Source organism: Calonectris borealis, chromosome 2 (assembly GCF_964195595.1).
Source record: "Calonectris borealis chromosome 2, bCalBor7.hap1.2, whole genome shotgun sequence".
In the NCBI taxonomy this organism is placed as follows: Eukaryota; Metazoa; Chordata; class Aves; order Procellariiformes; family Procellariidae; genus Calonectris; species Calonectris borealis.
This window is the reverse complement of record NC_134313.1, coordinates 145,234,938-145,253,479: the sequence shown is the minus strand read 5'-3', so window position 1 is coordinate 145,253,479 and position 18,542 is coordinate 145,234,938. Positions and strand designations below refer to the sequence as shown.

At 36.0% G+C, this 18,542-nt stretch overlaps 1 protein-coding gene across 6 annotated transcripts in view; it reads right to left on the bottom strand.

The window, feature by feature from the left end:
• Positions 1–4,449: 4,449 nt before the first annotated feature.
• PEX1 (peroxisomal biogenesis factor 1) overlaps positions 4,450–18,542 on the bottom strand; it is a 28,114-nt gene continuing 14,021 nt past the window's right edge. For 4 of the 6 annotated variants that reach the window (XM_075143772.1, XM_075143768.1, XM_075143771.1 and 1 more), the window contains 14 exons: positions 18,286–18,382; positions 17,093–17,263; positions 15,535–15,689; positions 14,085–14,274; positions 13,720–13,886; positions 12,740–12,874; positions 12,089–12,153; positions 11,143–11,285; positions 10,963–11,066; positions 9,630–9,806; positions 7,827–8,057; positions 6,144–6,344; positions 5,663–5,793; positions 4,450–4,743 (listed from right to left, as the gene is read on the bottom strand). In XM_075143772.1, coding sequence (XP_074999873.1) covers positions 4,659–4,743; positions 5,663–5,793; positions 6,144–6,344; positions 7,827–8,057; positions 9,630–9,806; positions 10,963–11,066; positions 11,143–11,285; positions 12,089–12,153; positions 12,740–12,874; positions 13,720–13,886; positions 14,085–14,274; positions 15,535–15,689; positions 17,093–17,263; positions 18,286–18,382 — 2,052 coding nt within the window. In that variant the 3' untranslated portion in view covers positions 4,450–4,658. The remainder of the gene's footprint in view (positions 4,744–5,662; positions 5,794–6,143; positions 6,345–7,826; positions 8,058–9,629; positions 9,807–10,962; positions 11,067–11,142; positions 11,286–12,088; positions 12,154–12,739; positions 12,875–13,719; positions 13,887–14,084; positions 14,275–15,534; positions 15,690–17,092; positions 17,264–18,285; positions 18,383–18,542) is intronic. The other 2 variants (XM_075143767.1, XM_075143770.1) reach the window with 2 other exon arrangements.

The window sequence follows — 18,542 nt, the reverse complement described above, 5'->3', positions numbered from 1 at the left end:
TATATGTATATACACACACACACAAACAGACGCACCAGTTAATTTGAGTAAAATATCCTGTGAAAAAATTAAATTCATACAATGCTTTTGTTTTGAAATTATATTTTAAAAGATTTGCTTGCTTTTGTGCTGGAGAAATTTACTTTGCTTCCTTGATGCCAGAAGAGGGGGAGGAGAAACTCCCTGTATGACATTAAATGTAGATTGGTCCACACAAAATTTAGACTTGTTTGGGTGAACTAAAAGCCAAAGTACTTTTCAAAATTAATGTAAATCATAAATTTTGTGTGTTTTAACCAGGCTGCTAACTCTCATGCTTAAAATACTGTCAAGCAGAGTTCTAGCTGGTGACGTCTATTATGAAACATAAGGCTAATGTAATCTAAGCCTCAGCAGACATTGCTTTTCTTTTAATTTAATTTCAAATGGGTTAGGAAATCTTTTCTATTTTTTCTCTTTGGAAACGGAACAAAGTTTGATTCCTTAAGACGTAGAAGTTATACAATAAATACCTTGTGAATTTTTTACTGTATAACAGAAATTCTGTTTCCCAAACAGAAAACAAATGTGATTTATGGCAGAATACCGTTACCAGTGAAAGGACCTAACACAATGCATGGTATTCAATGTCCCCAGTTCTTGGAAAAGCAAGTCTGGCAGGTTTTGATTATTAGGAATTACCAAATTCCCTCAACATTCATACATATGAGCCTTTCAGTAGAGTTAATTGCACTGATATTAAATCAGCATTTAGCAGAATTGACCCACTATCTCATTTTTTTCCAGAAACTTTTTCTAGTCATCAACAGACTCAATCCAGAATTGTGAATCGCTTCAAAACAGGTACATGTTTCTCAGGCAGTATTTGAAAAATTTATCAGCTACACAGCTGTAAGAAGATAGCTTCAAACATAAATCATCTTTAGAGTAAAAGCTGCCTAAACATTTTTTTAAGAAAAATTATGGGATAGTAGTGGAAACTGAGTTCCTATTAACAAAGTGAAATAATCCCTTGCATGTTAGAATCAGGGTAAGCGTTTACATCTATATTTAACACTTGTTTCTTCAGAAGTCCCTCGACTACAGGGAAAGACTGGTTGGCAATTGAGAAAAGGTCAGTGATAGCTGGCAATGTTGGTGACACCAGGAGTGAAAGGAAAAAGCTACCCCGGGTTATCAACCTTTTATAGGGGCTGTAATATATACCCAGAAAAACTGACATCAGCATCACTTAAGGGAGGTAGGAATGACAGGTGGGCAAGTAGGGAGGCACAGAATTTCTAGGTTGCTGGTTCACCCAGAGTTTACTTGGTTCTTGGCTTGATGGAGGAGACTGAAAAACAGAGCTCAAAAGGCTCAAGCACGACATCCGCCGTTTGGCTGCCTTGGTATCTTCGTGAGCCGTTGCAGCCAAATCCCCGCTGCCCTGTAGAACGTGAAACAAACTTTGTTATTGCTCCCTTTTCACTCTTGGCGAACTTCTTAATACCGGGCCTTGTGAAAGAGCCGCCACAGGCCAGCTGACGTTTCTTGCACAACACTTGTATAGAAGGGATTATGCCCCATTTAGCTATAGGCTTTATGCTCCCTGAACACTGGAGTTCTGTGCCTGTATAACAGATCTTAGCCAGGCTTCATTTAGATACTCTACTTGAGATGTTAATATAATTCAGAATGTAACTGAAGATCACCTAACAGCAACTAGTTATTAATAGTGACCTACTTTCTTGGATCAAATGATATTACCCACGGCAACAGTCAAGGTTATCTATGTAGGGGTGTGCGTGTGTATATCCATACACACGCACACCCCCGAGTTAGTTCAGCACACCGGTGAAATTCCTTGCATGTAGAAAGGAAGAGCACAGATTTGGAAACCAGGCTTCCCGGTTTTTAAGAACATTTTCCACAACAGTATAGTATCTAATTTTGGTTGAGGACTGATAGGACCTCGACATACAGCCTAATGTGAGCATGCTTTCCTTTTGTAACTTTACAATATAATACTTAGCATTGAAGTATAGCATTCCAATTAAATTATTTCAAGTGTGAAGATAATTCCACAGATTATTGTACTGTCTTTGTTTTAATTACGATTGGCTTCTGACTGGTCCTTTCAGATTTAAGTATCAGTGCATTATGAGATTATCATTACTAGGAAGGTTAAATCATTTCCATTTTTAATGAATCTGGTACATCCATTATCTAGACAGAAGTTAAAGAACAGATGCTACTACCAATTTGGGCTAATCTGGATGCTTTTGTAATAGTTGAAGATTTCTTTACCAAACAGAAAAGATGTAATAAACCGCAATGTACTTTAAACAATTTTGGCAAGGAAAGAGCTAGAAGACCACCTTCTTGTAGAAGTTCTAGTTGTAGAAAAGAACCTTTGACTGAAAAATCATTAAGTCAGTAGGTGGAAGAATAAGTGAGAAGCTCCTAGAGCTATCTGAGAAACTGTAGGAACTAATCAATGAAATTAACTGGGCTGAAGTTTCAAATGCAAGTATTTGAATAGAAGATAATACAACATTTCCTTAGGTTAGAGATGAAAACTATTTGGAATTTGAAGCTCAAGGAAGAGAAAAAAGTATTTTCAATGAGCTCGAAATGTCACTGGATGAATAATCATCAGAAAGAAGATGACAAGAAACTGATAAACAAATAAACTACATCCTGAAGGCTAGAAATGCCCAAAATGAATTACTGGACCTGGAAAAGGAAATTAAAAAAAAACATGAAAACATTTTTGAGTTTTGACACATAAACAAAAGCAGAGTAACTAGTTAGGCTTGCCGGCTGCTGCACTTCATTAACAATATTCATGGGTTTTGCCCCTCTTCTGTTAAAAGATAAATTTCTTCAAACTACCTTACATTTACCACAGTGTAAATGTGAGTTACCATGGAGCATCTGACAGGGAATGACTTGCTCCTTTGCAGCAAATTGCTTATCTGTTCAACCTCTATTCATATCCACCTCTGCAGCCATTTAAAACAAGGTGAACAAGGAAAGAAACAACACTATTACATAAGAAAGATGACCTCAAGGTTAGAGGTAAGCTAGGATATGGCTCAAATGCTAAACAAACATATATCTACTTTTAAAAAATAAGAATGATGTTAGTGACATAATGATATTGTCGACGGTAGAGGTCTGTAGTAATGCAATACGGATTTTCAGTTTCAAAACCTACTGAAGCAAGAGTTAAGCATGAGTAAAAAGCAACAGCTCAGCATAAATGAGAAAATCAGGGGTATTAACTGCTACGAGCTAAGACTTGTAGTGTATCAAGGGTTGTAGTGTATACAGGCTTCATCCGTACCAGGCTGCAAGAATAAACATACAAATCATACATTCTTTGGGTTATTTGCTGGCACTGGGAATAGGAACTACAAATAGACAGCAGTAAACAATATAATCATATGGTCATGAACACGATGCGTTCTTCTAATTACTGACATAGGATGATACATTTCAAGGAATGAAATAACAAACTGGAACATGTAGTTCATATAATCAGGACCATATAGGACCATGTAGGACCATATAATCAGACATTTAGGAGCGGCTTGAGGAAGGCTGCTGCTACTCATGTACCTGAAGAAGTGATCAAGGGAAGCCTGGACATACTATCTGATCACAGAAAGGGTAATAATGCCCAATGGCCCAAAGCAATACAGGTGTGAAAAGGCACATAACGGCTATGAAAGACCACCAAAAAAAAAAAAAAAAAATCAATGTTTTCTAATTACCTCAGGAAGGTAAATAGTAGGGAAGGAGGATTAGTGAAAAACCAACCAAGCAAAACCCCCCAGTATTGGCAAAATGTTGTGAAAGGGTGGTATAGACTTATGGGAAACATCTCTAGTTTTCTTCCTTTCCTGCCCCTTCCTTCTTTCCCCTTCTGTTAAGACCTGCTTATCTATGTATCAGCCGAAGAAGACAACTCTTTAACAATCTTCATGTAAGACAGTAGTTGTGAATAATTTCAGGATGTGATGTTAGAAAGCTTCCAAACATCAGAGATGTCTTTGAACAGTCTCCAAGAAGAAAAGATGGGGATAAGAAGATAGTGTTGTTGTGAAATGTAACTTGATATTCTTCTGAATAATAAACAGTGGCAGAAACGAAGATACAATTATCTTGGTTTGTCGTAATTATTATTTTTTTTTTGCTATAGTTGTTTTGGAAGTATTAGACTAGTTGCCTACCAATAAACATATAAAGTACCACCCTTCTCTAACACCTCTCCAAAGGCCATTAGAGAATGGCTTTATAGAATTTTTTAAACACACTTCCACCATTAGATATTAAGTTTATTCAAACAGAATCTATTTGTTGTGAGGAAATAAACAGGGATAGGAAATCATTGTCAGGTTTTGGCAACTATATTGATAAAAAGCAAAATTCAAAATTTTATGTGATAAACAACTGGACAGAATGTAACCAATGTTCTCTCAAAAATTTAATATCAATCTGAAAGAGGACAATTTTCTTCAAAATAAAATGTGACATAATTTTACAGCATGTAAGTTTAAAAGAAACTTATTTCAACTGCTGCATTAATAAATCCATATGAATATAAATAATCTGATTTAATCACATTTGTCATTTCCAGTTACAGTTTAACAACTACAAGCAAAAACAAGTTACTACGCTAGAGTCATTTTTTGTCCTGGTCTGAATGTTGAGCCAACTTGTCCTTTCCTCTTCTTGGGATTCTGAAAATTATCATACCTGGAAACAGAAAAAGATATTAGCAAATTCTTATGAAATGCCTTTGTTTGCATATGCCTCTTCAGATACACATTAATGCAACACAGAATGACAGATATTTACTGTTACGACAGTGTATTTTTATGGAAATAAAGAGTGCATGTCTCCTCAGACCTGCAGGAGTTTTCATCCACAAACCTAACTCAGAGAGCTCCTGCCCTGCTTCCTCTTTTTTTTATTTTTTATTTTTACTTTTTGGGGCTGGGGGGGGAAGGTGGGACAAGGAACAGGAGTGGACAGGGTAGTATAGACTCCTGGGAAGCATCTCTCGTTCTCCTCCTTTCCTGTCCCTTCCTTCTCTCTTCCCCTGCGGTAAGACATGCTTATCTATGTGTCAGCTGAGGAAAACAACTCCTAACAATCTTCATATCAGAAGAACCCACTGGTGAGATCACAGAACATCCCGCTGGCAGTTTTCCAGCTTTTTCACTCCAGTCTTTTCCAAGTCTAAGGAGACACATTCTCCTTTTCTGCAGATTACTGCCTTTTCCCAAACACAGCAGCTACAAAGACCACTACGGAGAGTCAAACCCCAGCAATTTGAAAATATGAGGGGCTACTACTCAGTGGGAGCAGGAAGGACCTAGTTCTAAGACTCAGAGAATCGACGCCTCTTTTCACTGGTATAGCTTTGAACATAATACAAGGGTTTTCTGGTCTGTGATTAAAATATCTAGGTCCCACATTAAACAATAAAAGACAATGCACTGGTAAAATATTTTATATGTAATTTAGTATTTCTGAAAAAAATTGCTGTCAGAAGCTATTCAACTCTGCCATTCCCCACATTAAATAACTATTGTGTTTCTGATGAATAAGAAATGTGAAAAGACCGAATCTCCACTGAATACATAATTACAAAAAAAAATTTAATACTTACAGTTCAGTAAAATTCTTCCAGTCATCTTGGCTAATAGATGGTCTTATACCCTCAAGAGCAGTCATCAGATGGGACTGGGTAATAATTAAAGTGTTCTTGGCAAGCACTGACTGATTAAGGGTGCTGTCCTCCTTGAAAACAGAGCCATGAACAGACAATGAAAAATTACCACAGAAACAAAGACATAGTGCCATGAATATCAGTAACTCTGGAACTTCCTCATTACATGTACAGACAAATGTGTTATAAATACAATCACAACTCCCCCGCCCCCCTCCATATTAATAACACAGAAATAACTACTTAGTTATATGAATGTTAACATCTGGCTTCTCTCTCCTCAAACTAGGTATCATTTATCTTTTCTATTTTTGTTACATTATATTTAATATAATTGCAGAAATTAGTTATTGAAATATCAAGAAGTATGGGAAAACAATAGAAAAGTGTTAAGACTAAATCATTGAAAAAACTGCCATACTCCATTCTTGCTTCTATAAGTGGCTTTGATAGCATTGATTTCTGTCCGCAGGTGCTCTATTTGGTGCTCCTGGTTATTTTCCAGGGAGTCTTCTTGAGAAGCTGTTCCAAGCATTGAAGGTTGTGATGATGCTGTGTCTCTCTGAGTCACGCTGGTAAAATCGTGAGTTATGGAGTTTGGTCCAGACAAACACAAAGAGCTCTAAATTGACCACAGGAGAAATACATTAACTCATTATGGATCCAAAAGGGCAACTCCACCATTAAGATTTAGCCTACAAATTTAATTCAGTATAAGCTTGCCCGCACTGGCAAAAAGAGTACTTTCTCTTAAAAATGTGTCACATACATAACTTTTTGAACAGAAAGTTTAGGTTAATTTGCCATGGTGTTTGGGGAAAGGTACAAATTTGAAAATGAAGTGTTTCAACTTTAGAAAAGGTCTAAATATTTTTGCAATGGCCTATCTCAAAAAGAATAAAGGTCTACTAAGTCCATTGTTTTATTTACATATGAAAATCAGCGGTTCTGAAATCTGGGCAAGTTTATGTAGTTAGCTTTGGAGTGACTCATAATTTAAACATTCATCACCTCCAAATTCTCTGTGCACTTGATAAGTGTGAACTTTCAAGTTCAACAACTTTAAGAGATCAAAGTCCTCGTAGCCTTGCTGAAATACTTTCATAGTTAGAGGAGAGTTGAAGTCTCTAAAGGTACATTAATGGAACACTATCATCTATAATGCAAGATAAAACATACAAAAGCACCTTGGCAGTCATTAATTAGTTCCCCAATGTCAAGATAAGTTATTTTTGGCTTTAAGAATCAATGCAAGACAGTTTTGAAAACAAGAGTCTAACAACTTTGATGATAACTAACCTGTAATAACAATTCTACAACAGATTGTGAAAATGAATGTCCCATGGATCACATGCAAACTCTGAAGTCATCTGTTCACCATAAAGAGCTCAGAGGCAGCATATTCCGTTTTGCTTACCTGGCAGCCAAGCGAGACGAGCTGGCCAGCTGATCACTATGCAGATGCTGGGTAGCCAACCAGCACATCCCTGTCTGCAAGCTAGCCAGAGAACGTGCTGCTTTCTGTGCAATGCAATACTACAACAACAGAAATTCTGCTTCTTAAGAGTAACGATGGAAGCTAGGGTTTACTTCTGTTGTTTACACAATCCCATGGTCAGATTATTCCATTAATGCACACTCTACTGGAAACTGAAAAATGTTTGTGGATTCTTAAGATTATGACTTAATTCTTGAAAGCTGGATGGTCATTATTTAGTAATAAAACCAAGATAAAAAACCCCACAAAACTACCAAAAAGTCAAAAACTGTTTTAGCATTAAACTTTGGAAGGCAACAAGCCATTATGCCAGACAGTAAGATCTAGTATGAATGCAGTTTGCTTGATTATAAGGTATTAAGCAGTATTTTGGGGTTTTGATTTTAAAGTCCTGCAAAGTCACAGAGAAGTCTGTATTGTATTTTGTCAAATCACATCCTTCCATCTTCTTCCCCATCGTGGACTACAAGGTATAGGCTGAAGACAGTTTGAAGGACAAAGCAGACATTACTGTATTTATAAAACCATACCATTTGCCTAGTTCAGTTTTTCTGCTTCACAGCTGCTAATATTTAGAAAATTCAAAATATTGAGTGAGTAATTTACCAGTTCTGAAGGAGTTCCATTTCCCAGCTCTGATTCATAAGAGCTTCCAAAATAAAGACGATACATGTTGGACCTTGGATCTTCAGGAAGCAAGTCAGACATGTCTAAAGAAATAAGAGATTGCTCTAGCCCTCCTTCTCCATCTATTGCCGAATCATCTGAGCCACTGCTGTGGTTTAGAAAAACCATGGAAGAGAGACTGAAGTCACTGTCAGAACTAGACCCAAAATCCTGTGACAAAGAACAGAACATTAGAAGTGTTAACTCATAACTAATTGCAGTCTGAAATACATTACAAAAATTCATATATAGTGCAAATGAAAGTATCGATTTACATTTGATTCTAGTAATCTGTCTTTGGGAGTATATTTCCAAATATTTTGCTAAGAAAATCCAGTGCCTTTAAGCAGAACTTTCTGTCTTCATGCTAGAAAAATAATTTGAGGAGATAATCTTAAGATTTTATTTGTTTGCTTTGAGCTGTCTCACTCACTGAATAACAGCAAGTGTTGGGAAACTTCATGTACATTTTCTGTTTTAGAGCTGTATCACTTCTGTCTCAACCATTCCCTCCAGGCAGTGTAAAGTGCTCTAGGAGATTGTGGCGAGTCTACTTTTACAGTGCCCAATTACTGTACTCATCTTTAGACATAGTCAACACATTTTAAGTGCTGATGTAGAAATCACAGTTGTTGCTTTAGACTGGTGTCTGCAAACCTTTCTGATTGTACACCCCTATCAGTAAAAAAATTGTGAGCACGCTCCACCAAATACATGCATATTTATTTATTTGTATATATGTACTATTGAAGTTCTAATATTTTCTTCCTGCACCTCAATGGATTGTCTTGTGCACCCCCTGGGGTGGGTGCACACTACTCCGGAGACCACTGCTTTAGACAATGGCCTTCTCTAAGCACAGATAATCATCAGGTCTCCTTACAACGACTTAATTACTGATGCTACAAGTGAAGGGATTGTTAGGGAAGATATGCTGGAGATCCCTCCCAGTACTAACAGTTGCATCCTCAGAGCCCCATCCCTTGGTAACAGCTGGGACAAAAAGAACCCAAGAGGTCTCCTTGCTTTTGCACCCCTGACCCAACCCCTTCCCTTGACCTCCAAGTAGTGGAAGCCATGCCTGCCGCTTTCCAGCTAGAACCAGAAGACAGGCATTAAAAATGAGGAGATGTGGCTGAACAGAGGCTAAAAGAGAAAAGGACCTGTCAGTCACATAAAGGGTATAAACCAAGGGTGGGATCCTGTACCTTGGAAGCATCAAGTTCTAGCGGGTGCCTGGAAGATGAGCCAGAGCAGGCCACTTCAGATATCACCATCCTCTCACCACTTCTCTCCTGACCTCAGATCAAACTCAATGTGTTGGAACAATTCCACAAAACCCACCAATTCCTTCCTTCCTCCATTGTCCAAAATGTGCCACCTCAAAACTGAATCTGCTAGCTGCTCCTAAGAAACTCTGAGTGGGATCCTTCCTATTGGTCTGTCAGTCATTCCTCGTAACAATGATAAACAGATTTGGCTTACGTAAATCTATTTAACATTAAACACCTATCATAAAATGAAAAAAACGTGTGTTTAAGAAGTATTTAAACTAATTTGTTACATCATTCTTGCATTTTTCTGCAACATACCAAGATTTTAATCCTCTGTATACAAATACAGGAAAAGTAAATCTTATTAGACATCATTTTGCTAAAAAAACACGGATAAAATTAACTCTTTCAAACATATCAACATCAAAATAAAAAGAGAAGACACTTCTTTTATATGAATTTTATTTACCTGTGTTAAACCTGAACCTAAATTAGTATGGATTGCCTCTAATTGGGCATTGTACAATAAAGCTTTTAGGTCAGCCCCTGTGAACCGTTCTGTTTTTGCTGCCAAATCCTGAAAGTCCACATCGTTTGCCAAGGACAAAGAATGACTGAGAGCTTTTAAGATTTCATAGCGTGAATTCTGTAAAAAGGGAGAAAAAAAATGTTAGTAAAGCAACCTGTTATTTTCCTTGTCCTGTTTGCTGGATAGTGCTTTGGCCCTGTCACAAGCAACTTCCTATCTGAGGGAGGAAGGATCTTTTTTAAAGAAGATACTACCCTAATAATAGTACCTATAGGACATACTGTACAGCCATCAATCTTTAAAATATAGGCATAGTTTTTGTTACATTTTCTTGAAGAGTCTAAGAGAAACTGTACCAAATGCAGTATACAGAGTAATATATTTCTCTAAATATCCAGTTAATATCTGTGATTTTTATATATGAAATATATAAAAATATGAAGGTGAATTCTGCTACTCATATGTCCTTTTGCAAAGAGAAATATGACAAAAGTGAAAAACTTCTGTTTACCTGAGTGATCATATTCTAAATCAGAAGTTTACAAAAAAAAAAAAAACAGGAAAAGAGAGTATATCTGTGTTCTTAAGGCATAGGATCATCTTCTTCATGTGTGTTTCAGAATGAAATGATGTGGTATTTGTTAAATCTGCCAACTAATCTGAAAATGAACAGCACTAATTTTTTCTCATAAAATGGGGAATCAAAGACACACATTGTACAGCCTCAAAGGCCTGATCCAAACCCCACTAAAATCAATGGGAATCATTCCTTTCCTAACTAGTGACACATCTGACTTAAAAAGAGCTTGAATATTCCAAATTAAATGTGGGTAAAGAAGAGTTTGGAATAAAACTGCTCTGAAAACTTCAGATAATTCAAGAGTTGCTTTAAGAATGACTATCACTTCAAGCAAACGGCAGATCCACTAGACTCAATTCAGAGAAAGACACAGAACATGATAAACACTACCCTGCATCCAATTTCTTTCTGCAGACTAACTTCCTTTTTTAATTTTTTTTTTTAAATCAGCTATATAAACAGGAACATGGTTTGATCCTGAAGACAGTGGTAAACAGCCTTGTCTTTACCCAGTTTTATGCGAACACATAGACACTAAAATCAGTGAATTTATACTGTTGTATAACTGGAGCTGGGCAATCAAGTCCACTTTGTTCAGGTTTGAAACGCCACTAAATATACAGAAAAGGAGAATAAAACCCATTAGTTTGATTTTTTTTCTTGCCTCTCATGTAAAATATTTTGTTTCCTCACCTGATCAGGAGGTGGGCAGTACAAGCACTTATCCAGTCGACCTGGTCTTAACAACGCAGGGTCAATCAAATCTGGGCGACTAGTAGCAGCTAGCACATAAACCCCTTAGAAAAGTGCAGAAAAATATCATTAACACCTGCTAAACTTTTGCATAAAAGGAGCACACAGATTAATTATTACCTTGTAAACCTTCCACACCATCTAACTGAGTCAACAGTTGGTTAACCACTCGGTCTGTAACTCCTGTGTTGTCATGACCTCGGCGAGGAGCAATAGAATCAAACTCATCAAAAAAAACGATACAAGGCTTAGCTGCCTGAGCTCTAAAAGGAAAAAAAAAAAGGCAATACTTAAATTCTGTTTAAGTTTGGGTCACAGGTAAAACTGCTTAGCAATATTAAAGGTAATTGCTTTTTGCTTCAGAGAACAGTTATCTTTAACGAGAGAACAGAAAATCTGTTTTCTGTAGAAATTAAGAGGTTCTGAAGAATTAGAGTGCAATGGAATCACTGCTCATTTTTATGACATACCTTGCACTCACTTTGTAATTTCTGAAGTACTCAACTGTTGTGTTAATATACATTAAAGCTGTAAAATCCAGTCACTGCAGATGAGGTCTTGGCTTATGTACATCTAACACAAAGACTGCCTACACTGTAAACTACACGAGAAGCAAAGGCTATGTAGGATATGTTTACATTAGTGAGCACTGAGGGTGAGTAAGGGCAGATTTGTGAAAACAAAACAACTGGCATCGAGGACCTCAGTCCCAAGTCTAGTATGATTCTATGTACTGAGTGTTCACTGCTAGTTGGAGCACACTCGACTGTCTCCTGGAATCATCTGAAAGGAATTCAGTATGTGTTTTCCAAGACAGTTCTGTGATGTGAACCAACGCACTGTAAATGGGGAGAACTGGGAGTTCAGCTTCAAAAGTGCACTCCTGATCTTAAATAATGATGGTCAAGTTGAACTTGCCAAGATCTGAACTTCTGGTTCGTCACAACTCATTATTTCAGATGCTTTTGTGATCTGATGCCATGACTCTCCTACGACAACAAAATTATTTCTTGGAGCTTCAACCAATAAAATTCATTTTAACATCACAAATCTTTACAAAGCCGACCTGTTAAAGATATCTCGAACTGCTTGCTCACTTGCCCCAATGTATTTGCTGAGCAGCTCTGGTCCCTAAAAAAAAAATCAGAAAAGAACATTCATGGTATGTTTCTTAGTTTTAATGTGTAATTCAACATCAGCATAGATTTCATATACTAGAGTGAATTTTCTTGTAACCAAAGAAGTGGCATCTCTGAACAGAAGAGCCGAGGGGTCTAGGTAAGCCAAAATAACCTTTTAAGCATTCCAACTTATTTTAAAATAATAATTTCCATTTTTATACTATAACAGAACACATGTTACACTATCACAAGGCAATGGCTCACACTGTATTTTGAAAATACATTTAAAATGCATTGTTGTTCTTCATTGTCCAGGGGAACCAAAATCCAGGATCTTTTTATAAAAAATGGGAAACTAAGAACATCTAATTAAATTTTATAATTCTGCCTAATGAATAATAATACAAAAAAATGTCAATAATAAAACTGAGCAGTTCCAGAAGTCAGATGGTGGGATATCCAGAGACATACTAAATTTTAAATGCGAGTTTCTTTCTTTGGTATTTTGCCCTCACAAGCACATACTCACAGGTATTATGTTAAGCTATTTCATTCAGTTAATAAAATGAATCAATTAATCTTCAAAATCTTGCTACCTTGATGCTGATGAAATTCATTCCACTCTCTCGAGCAACTACTCCTGCTAACAGTGTTTTTCCTGTTCCAGGTGCTCCATACAGCAAGACTCCTGATCTCTGTCGTATGGGCAGGTTTGCAAATAATTCTGGATACTGGAAAAGAGTTTCAACAAGACATATTCTAAAATATGTAATTATTCTGCAGTGTACTGTAACATCACTGACTAGTGTTGATTTTTATCTAAACAGAATGTGTCTAATTTCTTTTATCCACATTATTATCACAAGAGCTCATCTTGTTTACTTGGGGCTGACGTGGGTTCCTAGGCTTCATAGGTACTTAAAATACAAACAAGTGGCATTTTCTACCAAGAGGAGACAGGACAGAATAGGGATGCACTAAAGCTTTATAATGTACATATTGGTACTTCTAAATTCCTATTTTAATCATTGACTGATATGATTAAATTATGTAAGTATACAGTAAAAGATTCTGTCCATTATACAGAAAACTGTTCAGTCATTCCTCTGAAGACTGAAATAGATGGGTCATCTCAATGCTGGAAGTTTTAAGCAAGGCAGAAACGCCAAAGTAAAATAAAGGGGAATTGATGGATTGGCATTCATCCAAAAGAGAGTACTCCTCTAGCAAAAGCACTGCAGAAGACAGCTGGAAATGTTACCTTTACAGAGCCTAATCACAAACCCTGCAACAGAGAGTGCAGCAAAGATGATGTCAGCAATACTGCAATATTCTAGAGCAACACTTGATCTGTAGAAAAGCATAAGCCATTGCCTTTTATATTTGGAAGAGGGAAGAGGAAGGAGAAAGAGTTTTCCAGTAGCTGAAGACAGTTGAAGACTGGGAAGCTACAAAAGTAGCTTAAAATCATACCTGTCATCTTTCTGTCAAATACCGTGTCACACCTTAAAAATCATTCTTCCCCTACTAACACTATGTACAAAATTCAGGTAACTAATTTAAAAGAACTGGGTACCTTTGCAGGTAACATGATGGTATCCATGAGTATTTGCTTCACATCTTTTAAGCCACCAATCCTGTCCCAGCCAATATCCTTAGGTTTATGAAGGTTAACGTTTCTCAGAGCTAATGGAGTAAAATCTTTTAGAGCTTTCTGAAAATCCATAGTTGACAGATTCAGTTCTGCTTAAAAGAAAAAAATAAATCCTGAACAAAAAAAAGAACACACAGCCTACCAGTAACAAATTCCTCACATTATGTAACAATTAAATAAATTTTAAACATGAAACATAAAAACTGGCTTTTTATTTCTGTATAACTCCACAGGTTCTGGATTACAGAAGTAAGACTGTGAAATAAGAGATTTTGTTGTTAACATACCACCATTTTGAAATGCGTTCTGGTTGGAAATACAGGCATGAATGGCACGATCAACCAGCATAGTAAAATCTCTAGCAACAAAACCTTCCGTTTCCTTTGCAATACTTTGGAGGTCAAGATCAGAGAACTTCTTTATATCAGAATTCAGTTTCTTTTTTATTGTGGAATACAGCATTTCACATCTTTGCTTCTGAAAAATAGAATTGTGTAGCAAGTGTATATTAAGTTTACTATTTATATGGATTTCAGAAATTCAAAAAGTAAATACATACAACTTACTAAAATTTCCTTAAATATTTACATGTCACCAAATCTTTGAATAACAAAATCTGAGCAGACATGAATATAAACAAAAGTTAGTTCTTCAGGTGAATTTCAATAAATTCACCAGTTTTACAACTTTAAATGTTTACCTCACCACAGCTATCTCAAATCCAACAATAACAATGAAACCACCCTCCATCCCCCCGATTCTACTGTTTTACACCCATTCTTTCTGTTTCACAGGAAAAGGAACACCTTTCATTTTGATGATATGAGTAGAATATATTTGAGATGAAATATATTGCATTAGATAAAAATACATCAGATAATTCGGTATATCTCTTGAGATCCTGACTTTTCCAGTGATGTCTCATCCTTCATGTACTAGTATTAAAAATGATAAAGGCAGTGGGAGAAAGCTGCATTGTATCTAACGCAGAATCCCCGCCTCAGTGGCCTTTAATTGCTAGCCTGTGACAGAAGACAACCAGGCAGGAACAACTTGTGTTAAATACAAATGAGTTGCCAAGTCTCTGTCATGCCATTAGCGCAGGCACAGGTACAAAGTGCTGCTTTCTCCTGCAATGAAGTTATACTGGTTATTCTTCCCTCTGTCCTTTTTACTTTTCAAAATGGACTATATTCAAAAGTAGAGGGATATAATTAATATAGAAAACCAAACCAAAACCTTCCCATAAAATTAACATTTAGTTTTAGTAACATTTTTAAAATACACGTTCTAGGGACATATTTATTCCTCTGAGCAGTGAAAACACACATCTAGGTTTAATGTCATTTATCTAAGTGTAGTGACTTACATGGTTTTTTAAAGCTGCTCCTCTAGAATCCCCTTACAGGTAACAAGGAAACATGCATATTTCACCTATGTTAGACAACCTGACTTGTTTTACGTTGAACTGAAATGTCCTCTGAATACATCCTTCTCTTGCCACTGAAGATAAGGAGAGTGGGACCAACTGGGAGTTTTCACTGGATTACTTTTATTTTTGAAAAACTTTATAATGACAGATGTCAGTTCTGAGGTATTTAAGTATCATGAAAGAACAGATTTTTTTTCTCATCTTCAGGTGTAACCTACTGTTTTTGCAGCTGTTCCAGTACTGTATTTGACACTGCAGGGAAGGCAAACAATGTTTTAACCACATTAATAAATACCTGAATTTACCTGATCTGGAGATTGGATACATTTGAAGCACTGAAACATGTGAGTTCCTTGAGCTGAAACCAGGGAAGGATGTAGGGAATGTTCAGACTGACTTGTGGCAATTAATGCAATCAAACTCCCCATGGAAATAACTTCTTTTATCAGATCTTTCAAAACTAAACACATAAGACATTGCTCCATGAATTGCAAAATAACAAAAGATTCTGCACTTCATAATAGACATTTCTACTGTACTGGAGAGCAGCATTAGGGCACACAAAATGTAACATCTTATTATATATTTGTTTTATTCCCATATTTACAGGCTTTTTTTAAAATTAAAAAAATAAAAGATGTATAGTTTTTTCTTCTAGGACAGTACATTCCATTAATAAAATGCCATCAGAAGTGCTCTTTAAAAGCTAAATATGTAACATCACTGATGATGTCTACCACAGGATATTAAATGTGATTTTTTTTTTGTGCGCTATGATCCCTGTTCTAGAAATATTATTCCCTCCATGCGAACAAAAAAGGGAAAATTATAAGAATAAAAACAGATGCTAAGCCTAGAAAATAAGCAAGCTAGGAAAAAATAATATATGAAAGTCAAAGAAATTATGGATGCAGGGCAGATCTTCAAGGAATAATCTTTAAAACTCTAAACCTCTGTTGTATGCATTATACCTGTAAATAAACTAGTAAGAAACAAACAATTCTGCAAGAAACTTAAGTGCATATTTTTAAAAAAGAATGATGGTAAGATTTTCTGAACTTCAAAAATAATAAAAAATTATGCTAACTCCCTCAAATTGAGCTAAGAAATGGAAGATATTTTTTGCTATGGCTTGAATTTTACATGAACAGGGTTGAATACAGCTAAAAAAATAAAGATATTAATCTTGATAATTTAATTTTATTTTGCAACTTATCACTGCCTAGATTTTAGGGAATAAAAAGGAACCGTATACAGGATGTCAAACTACAATTGATAATCTTATTTTTAACATCTGTGGATTGTTACATTGTAAAATAAAATAAAAGTCCTACAAAGCATACTAAGTAGGATGATGACGTTAGTATTCAGCTAAAAGAAGTTGGTTCTAAACATCAATAAGCATAACATTTATATATCTCTGTAATTATAAATAATAATTATGGAAAACAGGATCAATTTTAATGTATGTAAATTATAATATTGATCTTCAATAATTATCAGTTAAAGATTAATCTGTAATTTGTAAGGAATTGCAACATATTTGAGTGCAGGAACAACATAAAAAGGAACTGAGAAGCCTCTGCCGCTGGCAGTGGTACTGACAAGAGGCATTGCCATCAGCAGCGGTGGTGTACGTATCATTGGCAATGACTACTCCAAGCTCCAGAGTGGACTATTTTGATTCAGCTAGTGGTCCACAAATGGTCTACAAATGGTCTACATACCATAATTTGTGAATCCCTGCCATGGAATACCACATGGTCCAGAGGCAATAATGATACAGACAGAATTGTCCAGGTAGGACAGTACAATTCAGGTGCAAGAAATTCTAAGTTGCATTATATTTTTTTCCAGTATTACCATAAGCAAGTCTATCGCTTTGAACGGTTTCAGGGCTGTTCTCATGCTCTGGTGTAGAAGGTACTCCAACAATGTGATCAAGATCATCCATCAAAAGAATGGATGGTTGTCTCCATGCTGCCTCTAAAAAAGCTTCTTCCACATTTTTCCTTATATTTACTAATCTTTTTCCTAAAACAGAAATACAATTTTAATGACAAAACATATCAGGAAAAAAATCATCAGATGGATTACATCTTGCTGATGCAATACTACAATGTTTTGGTTCATGTAGCTTAACTTTACTCCTATAAATCCAGAGTCAACAGTCAGTAAAGAAAAATGTCCACATCTTCTATCAAAAAAGTACTAGAAGTATCCACTTGTCCTAAAATGAAATTAATCATCTTTCACTAACCACTACAGAAGCCTACAGGTCTAATTTCTAGACAGTTAAAAACAGAGCAGTATCAGCAGCACTCTAAATTAGCTACAAAGAGTTCTGCAAAAATTGGAAGAATTTTTCAGAGTGAAGGACCTAGCTCTTTATCAATCTTTCCCTTTTTCTCTGGAGCAAGGAGCTTAGTAGGGACTTAAGCAAAAAGAGTATAGCCATGCAATAGAAGGGCTCTGTAAGAAAACAGTTGAGTATTCTCTGCCTCTGTAACACCAAGAATCTTTGGGAAAGCCAGTGAATGAAAGAGTAAAAAAGCCTTTTTTGTCCTCTTCCATCTTTGGCGCAAAATACTTATTTTGAACTCACAAAACCTAAGGATTCATCTCATCATCATCATCTATGATCATGAGTGTTAGATGACTATTGCCAGCATACACTAGGTTGGTAAATATGCCATCATAAATCAGGTTTCAGCTGGTTGTTTGATCCTTCTTTGGTGCCTGTGTCATCCTTTCACTGAGTAATACAAGTATCCTTTAATGCATGATTTATTAACATAACATTTGTTCTAGTTAGCGCAGCTGAAAAATCACACAGTTCAACTTGCAACTTCTTCCTATTTTGTAACAATTAGAAATAAGCTTACGGCAGCTGTATTTTCATCAGACTGTTAAAGATGCTCATTGTGGGGCATCAAATATCCTTGAAAAAGCAGTAATAATACTAGAAAAATTATTCAGACTAAATATAATAACTTCATAATGGTGTTTCTTCATCATACAGCAAACATTTGAGATTTAAAAAAAAATTATTGTACCTCTTAAAGCTTTACAATCAATTACTTCTACATGAGCATCCAGTCTATCAAACGCTTCTTTGCAGATGGCCTTTGCTAATGTTGACTTTCCACTTCCCTACAAAAATAAATGTGAAGAAATTGACAGAACTATTTCCTTCTGTTTCTGTGGAGTTTTTGCACAGTATACACCAGTTAACAAGCTGGGAAAGCTCTACACACACTGATTTTATTCCTCACCAAAAGTATATATGTGTTCTGTCTTTATATCACTTGGT